The 8,985-nt window shown below is 43.4% G+C and overlaps 1 protein-coding gene across 1 annotated transcript; it reads right to left on the reverse strand.

Moving 5' to 3' along the window:
* Window positions 1–5,018: 5,018 nt before the first annotated feature.
* LOC120037884 (barrier-to-autointegration factor-like) lies at window positions 5,019–7,196 on the reverse strand. The gene is made up of 3 exons (XM_038983851.1): window positions 7,110–7,196; window positions 5,658–5,784; window positions 5,019–5,283 (listed from the first exon to the last, which is right to left on the reverse strand). Exons 1-3 carry the CDS (start codon window positions 7,126–7,128, stop codon window positions 5,136–5,138), a joined length of 294 nt encoding a protein of 97 aa, XP_038839779.1. The 5' UTR covers window positions 7,129–7,196; the 3' UTR covers window positions 5,019–5,135.
* Window positions 7,197–8,985: the final 1,789 nt, after the last annotated feature.

An 8,985-nucleotide genomic window follows, 5' to 3' on the forward strand; every position in this document is an offset into this window, starting at 1 on the left:
TTTAGTGAGTTTCTCTTTATTAAAATGATGTGGAAATCTATGCACGCTGCACCTTGGTCTCATCTTTTCAACGATCGTGACAGTGTCATCAATTACTAATACAGTTTGTAAAAGTATTTACGTTCTGTGGATTCAGTTTGATTAGATAGATAGAATCACAAAGAGGATGGCCAGCAGAGATAGGTGGGATGGGCTGAGGGTTGGGAATTGGAGACAAGTGGGAGTGGAGTTGCTGGGCGAGGGATAGAACGACGGTCAAAGATAAAAGTCAAGAATAAAGAAAATAAATAAATACTCAAAGTAAGTTTCAATGACACTGAGGGGCAACACTGTTACAGCTAATGCCTGTTTGCCTGAGGCTGATGCTGCGCAGGTATTTGTACACACGTATACATGCACATACACTCACATTCAAACGCACACACACGTGCACATACACACATGTAAATAGTGCCATACCTGCATATGCAGTTGGTCTTGCTGTTGTGATTTTTGTTGTCCTTGATGTCTTCTGTTTTTTGCTTTCCTTTGTCTTTCTCTTTTTTCTCTTTTGTTCATTTTGTTGGTGCATTGGGGGGGGGGCTTGGACGGGGGGAATATAATTATTATACTTTATTATGATTATAAATTTTTCTCGGGGGTAGGCTGGGGGGGTCTCGGATGTTAAAGGGCAGCTCTCGGGAACTGTGGGGGGATCTTGGAGGGCCGGTGGCTGATAGGTCGCTGCTCCGGATCCCCGTTTTTGACCTTGTGGGAGATCTGTCAACGTGCTCTTAAGCAGGCCGTTGACCCTCGTTGCTTTTGTGGGTCGCTCTGGTCTGTTAGATGACTGAATGTAATGTAAATGTTGAGCGGCTTCACTGCAGGTAGATTGTATGTTTTGATATTTAAAACAAATTTAAACAGACACTGACTGGTTTTCTGATCCACTCCTCTGTGACCAACAGATGCATATCTGTATTCCCAGTCCTGTGAAACCCGAAGATTAGGGCCGAATTAATTTACTGCTGCTTGTTGCGTTCAGTATTATGTCACAAGTAAATACCTCGGGTAGCGAATACAATTCCAAGTCTGCAAGTTTAAAACCACTTAGGAAGATGTCAAACTTTCCTTCTTATTCTATGAATTTCAATTTCCCGTATAAAATCTGTTATGACCGAGTACACTTTTATTTTATTTTTATGTCTTCAGTAATTGTTAATATCGAGAATAGATTTAAAAACTTTGTCAGCTATGCCGTTCTATTCGTAATAACCTGTTAGATTTATGGGAAGAGTATTATTCTAAATGAAATCTGCTTTCATATTGTTGAGTGATGGAATAAAGTTATCTTTATATATTTGTCGTCTGTTGTCACTTATTATGCATCCTAACTATTTCATATTCTTTGTGGTACACTTAAAGGATTGTTAAAGAAAATCGTGAGTTCTTATGTAGATTTTTCCTATGATAGCCATTATTTCGTTTTTTTCCACATTCATTTTATAACATGAGATATTTTTTAATATTTTTAACAAAGGGTGCAAAGAGTTGTTAACGGTGGCTGGTGCATTGAAGTCAGGCGCAGGAGAGCAGAGATGAGTGGACACGAAACACTTTACTGAGGCAAATAGTAAGACCAGAACGCAACAGCGTCACCAAAACCAAATGCCCAAAACAAGTAAGGCAGCACAACGTACCACAAACAAAGTACAAAGTACCGGCTGCCACAAAACACAGGTATACATAAACCCAGCCGGAAGCGTGCCTACCTCGGAAATAAACAATACCACACACAGACATGGAGGGAACAGAGGGCTAAATACACATAGTATGAGGAGACGTAAACCAGGTGTGCAGGAAAACAAGACAAAACAAATGGAAAAATGAAAGGTGGAGCGGCGATGGCTAGAAGACTGGTGACGTCGACCGCCGAACGCTGCCCGAACAAGGAGAGGGACCGACTTCGGCGGGAGTCGTGACAAGAGTTTTCAATATCGTTCAGGTATATTAGGAGATCATCTGCAAATACGTTTAGTTTATATTATATATATATATATATTATATGATACCTGTTACATTTCAGTCCTGTCTAATTATTTCTGCAAGCGGTTCAATTGTAAGTGCAAACAGGAGGAGAGAGACAGTAGTGGAGAGACAATAGTGGAGAGACAGTAGGTGAGAGACAGTAGGTGAGAGACAGTAAGGGAGAGACAGTAGAGGAGAGACAGGAGGGGAGAGACAGTAGTGGAGAGACAGTAGGAGAGAGACAGTAAGGGAGAGACAGTAGAGGAGAGACAGGAGGGGAGAGACAGTAGTGGAGAGACAGTAGGAGAGAGACAGTAGGTGAGAGACAGTAGGGGAGAGACAGTAGGTGAGAGCCTGGATATCCTATTTTGTGTCCTTTCCTAAACCATCATCAGATATTGTACAGTATTATTTAATCAGATATTGTATATTTTGTGTATGTTTTTGCTTTAGGATATTTATACAATATTTTTATTACATTTATTATTTCAGCTGAAAAGTTCAACGCTTACAAAGTTTTGAATAGAAAAGGCCATTCAAGACGATTTAAAGCCTTTTCGGCATCAACAGCCATTATTGATAATATCGTATTGACAATCACGACCTACAAAGGGAAAACTTACATTTAAAAAATGCGGTGATCTTTGTTTTTTTTGTTGTTGTTTTTTGTCTGCTGATAATTACTTGTGTTGAGGTTGAGAAGGTTGTAGGACCGGTCCCACTGTTTGATTCTGATTTATCTACATTTTCATAGAAACTTTTAAAATTTTCATTAATCTCATTGTTCTTTTATAACAAGAGTTTCTATTGACCAATATTAAAGCTGATCTATCTCCTATTTTTTTTCAATTCAAATATAATTAATAAAACAAAAGCTTAACTTGACTTGGAAGAGTTCGTGATGGATAGCCACAGCTAGCTAGCTAACATAGCGTCCCTCTCTGTTTGAGTAGGCTAAACTAGCTAGCTAGCTAACATGGCATCCCTCTCTGTTTGAGTAGGCTAAACTAGCTAGCTAGCTAACATGGCATCCCTCTCTGTTTGTAGGCTAAACTAGCTAGCTAGCTAACATAGCATCCCTCTCTGTTTGAGTAGGCTAAACTAGCTAGCTAGCTAAGTAAGTCTCTCTCTAGCTTCTCCTTCATTTTTTAAGAAATGTATTTGTTCAAAACTGTTCAGCTATTGTCTTTCTCTCTCTTTGAGTCAACTACTCACCACATTTTATGCACTACAGTGCTGTAGTTTATGCTTGCAGTACTAGATTCATTCTCTGATCCTTTGATTGGATGGACATCATGTCAGTTCATGCTGCAAGAGCTCTGATAGGTTGAAGGATGTCCTCCTGAAGTTGTCATAATTTACTGCGTAAGTCTATGGCAGGGGGGAGGAGGGTGTGTATGTGTGCCAAGTTATGACCACTCACGTCTGTGAATTTTTCTCACCTTCTGTTTCCTTCAGTTTCTGTTTCCGGGTGAAGGAAACACACAGAGGGACGGAAACCACCCCAAGTCTTTAATGCTCCAGGGTGAATGTGAAGCGAGGGAAGGAAACCACCCCAAGTCTTTAATGGACGGAAACCACCCCAAGTCTTTAATGCTCCAGGGTGAATGTGAAGCGAGGGAAGGAAACCACCCCAAGTCTTTAATGGACGGAAACCACCCCAAGTCTTTAATGCTCCAGGGTGAATGTGAAGCGAGGGAAGGAAACCACCCCAAGTCTTTAATGGACGGAAACCACCCCAAGTCTTTAATGCTCCAGGGTGAATGTGAAGCGAGGGAAGGAAACCACCCCAAGTCTTTAATGGACGGAAACCACCCCAAGTCTTTAATGCTCCAGGGTGAATGTGAAGCGAGGGAAGGAAACCACCCCAAGTCTTTAATGGACGGAAACCACCCCAAGTCTTTAATGCTCCAGGGTGAATGTGAAGCGAGGGAAGGAAACCACCCCAAGTCTTTAATGGACGGAAACCACCCCAAGTCTTTAATGCTCCAGGGTGAATGTGAAGCGAGGGACGGAAACCACCCCAAGTCTTTAATGGATGGAAACCACCCCAAGTCTTTAATGGAAGGAAACCACCCCAAGTCTTTAATGCTCCAGGGTGAATGTGAAGCGAGGGACGGAAACCACCCCAAGTCTTTAATGCTCCAGGGTGAATGTGAAGCGAGGGAAGGAAACCACCCCAAGTCTTTAATGCTCCAGGGTGAATGTGAAGCGAGGGACGGAAACCACCCCAAGTCTTTAATGCTCCAGGGTGAATGTGAAGCGAGGGACGGAAACCACCCCAAGTTTTTAATGCTCCAGGGTGAATGTGAAGCGAGGGACGGAAACCACCCAGAGTGTTTAATGCTCTAAGGTGAATGTGAAGCGAGGGACGGAAACCACCCCAAGTCTTTAATGCTCCAGGGTGAATGTGAAGCGAGGGACGGAAACCACCCCAAGTCTTTACTGCTCCAGGGTGAATGTGAAGCGAGGGACGGAAACCACTCCAAGTCTTTAATGCTCCAGGGTGAATGTGAAGCGAGGGACGGAAAAAGCAAAAAAATCTCTGTAAATTGTATAACTCAAGGATCAAAAGTATAGTATTTAATACCTGTAACAATACCAAAATAGAATTTAGATTTGAAGATAAAAGTTTAAGATTGTTTCTCCACCAGGGCATCTATATGTTGACTCTTGAGAATACACAAGGACAAAGACGGAAAACAATTTCATTCCAGATTTATTCCACAACAGAATACATGAATAGCAAATATTTTAACTTGGGTACAAGCAGAGGTCATACTATTCTGTGACTAAAGGCCTTGTCAGGAATATATGAGAGAGAGGGCAAGAGAGAGAGAGAGAGAGAGAGAGAGAGAGAGGGCGAGAGAGAGGGCGAGAGAGAGAGAGAGAGAGAGAGAGAGAGAGAGAGAGAGAGAGAGAGAGAGAGAGAGAGAAAGAGAGGAAGAGAGAAAGAAAGAGAGGAAGAGAGAAAGAGAGGAAGAAAGAGAGGAAGAGAGAAAGAGAGAGAGAGGAGGATAGACAACAAAGAGGAGAGAATGTGACTGTCTCCTCTCCTCTACAGGTTGTTGTTGGTTCAATCTGAGGAACGAGAGAGAGAGAGAGGAATGAGGAGTGTCTCCTCTCCTCTACAGGTTGTTGTCGGTCCACTCTCTCATTCCATTGTAGGCGTCTCTCTGTTGCTTGGTGTTGGCCCCTGTGGTATTCTTCAGATTGTCCTGGAACTGGTCTTGGTTCCGACCTCTCTTCAGGTAATCACCCAACAACTGGTCAGCCCTGTATGGAGAAGAGGTCAAAAATAACTCTCCCTAATACACCTGGAAAATGGTAGACTTCACAAACCGCACGTGTAAACTAAACTGAGGGAAGCGAAACTCTCCTTCATTTACCAAAGTAACTCGAATTCTATGAAACTATGGATACATCTGACACGGTAACTTATCCTTGATCTCTTATCTTAAAGTGCTTTTGACCGGAGCCCAAAGAGGTTTTTCATGTTTTAAAAAATAAATATTTTCTTCATATGAAAAAAAAATGTCTTATTTTTGTATATATTTTTTTACATGGTAGAAAAAATCCCCCCCCAAAAAATTCAGTCAAGTTTACAAAAATTCCTGGTACATCTTTTATATTACCGGGAATATTCCTACCTAGGCATGCCCTTCTCCTCCAACGTGCGTCCGTGTGCGGTTCCGATCCCCGGTACATCCCTCACAGACCGGTTTCCCATCGGCTCCGAGACAAAGTTCAGGTGCTTTTGAGAAGTGGTGGGGGGTCCTGTAGGGAGATAAAGGGAGACAATGTCACTCCCTGACCTTAGAGATCCTTTTTATGTCTCTGTTTTGGTTGGTCAGGGCGTGAGTTGGGGTGGGCATTCTATGTCTGGTGTCCTTGATCCTCCTCTCCTTCTCCCGACGACATTCGTGACAGACATATGGTCTGTAAAAACTACACTGAAGTCCACAGAAAATATACCTTTACTTGCTGTAATATTGTTCTGTGGCAGGAATGATCTTTAAACTTTATTTTTTATCTTTAAATAACCATTGAATCGTTTCGCATTCTTAAGTGTATACTAAACCAGGACCCGTCTTTTTGTAGCCAATTTTTTATTATTACTAAACCACAACCCATCCTATCGTATCACATCCTGATTACTGAACCAGAACCCATCCTATAATATTCTGATTATCCCCCCCCCCCCCCCCCTTTGCCCAAAAAAATTACAACATTGAATAAAAAGTTGGTCCCAAAAAAAAAACACATCGTGTTATAGCAATCTGGTGCCCGAACAACCATTTGTCGATGCAATGTAACGTCTGCCATGTAGTCAGGCAGAAACACCCCCTTTGTGTTCACAGGGTCTGGGAGGGACACTAGGAAAGGACAGCTGAAGAATGTCCCCTTGAACAACTATATATATATATATATTTATATATAATATACTGTACTCAGCTAAATATACTGTAGTCAGCTAAATATACTGTAGTCAGCTAAATATACTGTAGTCAGCTAAATATACTGTACTCAGCTAAATATACTGTAGTCAGCTAAATATACTGTACTCAGCTAAATATACTGTAGTCAGCTAAATATACTGTAGTCAGCTAAATATACTGTAGTCAGCTAAATATACTGTAGTTTGCCATAATTTACCATAATAATATAATTTACAAAAGCCAATCACCAATATCAGTGTCCTCGAAAAAGTCGACTTTTCAGGAATTGAAAAAATATATATACGTATATATTATATAATATATATATATACATTTTCTGATCTTTTGTTTAGTTTTGTAAGTTGTTTTGAATGACTTTGATTGGTCCTAGAGTTGATGATTCACATGCAGTACATGGAGGAGAATATTAAAATGCCAAGGTTTTTCCAGGACGCTGAAATTATAAAAAATGTCCTGTCAAGTAACGCAGTCACAATAGTACAAATTACCACAAGTTACTACAAAATGTAGCTTATATTTTAAAAATAGAAAACAAATACTTTTTTAGAAAAGTTAAAAAGTGATTTCACAAAGAAAACATGATCATATTTACCTTACAAGCAGTAAATGTGTTTAAATGTAAAAGATGAAAGTGGGTCTTACCGTTCTTGTTTCCAGACATGGTTCAGTCGGAGGATGGAGAAACTTCAACTCAATATAACTCGATCAGGATGACACGGTGTCTGTCGGTCTGCTGTGGCTCGATTCATTTTCCTCTGGTATAATAAAGACTTGGGGTGTATTCATTAGTGCACACCGTAGCAAACAATAGCAAAAAAAAAGCTTCGTAACGCAAAACATCTTGCAATGAAAATGAGAGTTTCTATTGGGCCAATTCAGTTAGGTACCTCCACTTCCTGCTCCAACCCAAATGAGCAGAAACGAAAGTCAAAAGGAAATGTTAAGTTTTGATTTCCTGAAGACGTGTGGGGCACAACCAGTGTGTGTGTGCAGGGTGGTGTGTGTGTGTGCAGGGTGGTGTGTGTGTGTGTGTGCAGGGTGGTGTCTGTGTACAGGGTGGTGTGTGTGTGTGTGCAGGGTGGTGTCTGTGTACAGGGTGGTGTGTGTGTGTGTGTGTGTGTGTGTGTGTGTGTGTGTGTGTGTGTGTGTGTGTGTGTGTGTGTGTGTGTGTGTGTGTGTGTGTGTGTGTGTGTGTGTGTGTACAGGGTGGTGTGTGTATGTGTGTGTACAGGGTGGTGTGTGTGTGTGTGTGTGTGTGTGTGTGTGTGTGTGTGTGTGTGTGTGTGTGTGTGTGTGTGTGTGTGTGTGTGTGTACAGGGTGGTGTGTGTGTGTGTGCAGGGTTGTGTGTGTGTGTGTGTGTGTGTGTGTGTGTGTGTGTGTGTGTGTGTGTGTGTGTGTGTGTGTGTGCAGGGTTGTGTGTGTGTGTACAGGGTGGTGTGTGTGTGTGTGTGTGTGTACAGGGTGGTGTGTGTGTGTATGTTTGTACAGGGTGGTGTGTGTGTGTGTGTACAGGGTGGTGTGTATGTGTGCAGGGTGGTGTGTGTGTGTGCAGGGTGGTGTGTGTGTGTGCAGGGTGGTGTGTGTGTGTGCAGGGTGGTGTGTGTGTGCAGGGTGGTGTGTGTGTGTGTACAGGGTGGTGTGTATGTTTGTACAGGGTGGTGTGTGTGTGTGTGTGTACAGGGTGGTGTGTGTGTAGGGTGGTGTGTGTGTGCAGGGTGGTGTGTGTGTGTGCAGGGTGGTGTGTGCAGGGTGGTGTGTGCAGGGTGGTGTGTGCAGGGTGGTGTGTGTGCAGGGTGGTGTGTGTGTGTGCAGGGTGGTGTGTGCAGGGTGGTGTGTGTGCAGGGTGGTGTGTGTGTGTGCAGGGTGGTGTGTGCAGGGTGGTGTGTGTGTAGGGTGGTGTTTGCAGGGTGGTGTGTGCAGGGTGGTGTGTGTAGGGTGGTGTGTGCAGGGTGGTGTGTGTAGGGTGGTGTGTGTGTAGGGTGGTGTGTGTGTGTGCAGGGTGGTGTGTGCAGGGTGGTGTGTGTGTAGGGTGGTGTGTGTGTGTGTGTGCAGGGTGGTGTGTGTGTGTGCAGGGTGGTGTGTGTGTGTGTGTGCAGGGTGGTGTGTGTGTGTGCAGGGTGGTGTGTGTGTGTGCAGGGTGGTGTGTGCAGGGTGGTGTGTGTGTAGGGTGGTGTGTGCAGGGTGGTGTGTGTAGGGTGGTGTGTGTGTGTGCAGGGTGGTGTGTGTGCAGGGTGGTGTGTGTAGGGTGGTGTGTGTGTAGGGTGGTGTGTGTGTGTGCAGGGTGGTGTGTGCAGGGTGGTGTGTGTGTAGGGTGGTGTGTGTAGGGTAGTGTGTGTTTCCACCTCCTCTCCCTAATCCACCCAAGCTGAACAGAAATGTTAAGTTTTGATTTCCTGAAGACGGGTGGGGCACAACCAGTTTGAGCCTGCATTATTGTCTTTGTTCCTGCAGGGTGGCGTTCTGCTCTTAGTGATGTTTAGGAGGTGAGAGCAACTCAGAGATGATGGCAGGATAATT

The sequence above is a fragment of the Salvelinus namaycush genome, unplaced genomic scaffold, assembly GCF_016432855.1.
Source record: "Salvelinus namaycush isolate Seneca unplaced genomic scaffold, SaNama_1.0 Scaffold1961, whole genome shotgun sequence".
In the NCBI taxonomy this organism is placed as follows: Eukaryota; Metazoa; Chordata; class Actinopteri; order Salmoniformes; family Salmonidae; genus Salvelinus; species Salvelinus namaycush.

What these genes read in the sequence shown, in the direction of transcription:
- LOC120037884 (XM_038983851.1), bottom strand. An exon ending in GAGGAGAAGGGCATGCCTAG is followed by an intron (nt 5,284 to 5,657) that starts GTAGGAATATTC and finishes TTCTCCATACAG; the next exon opens with GGCTGACCAGTTGTTGGGTG.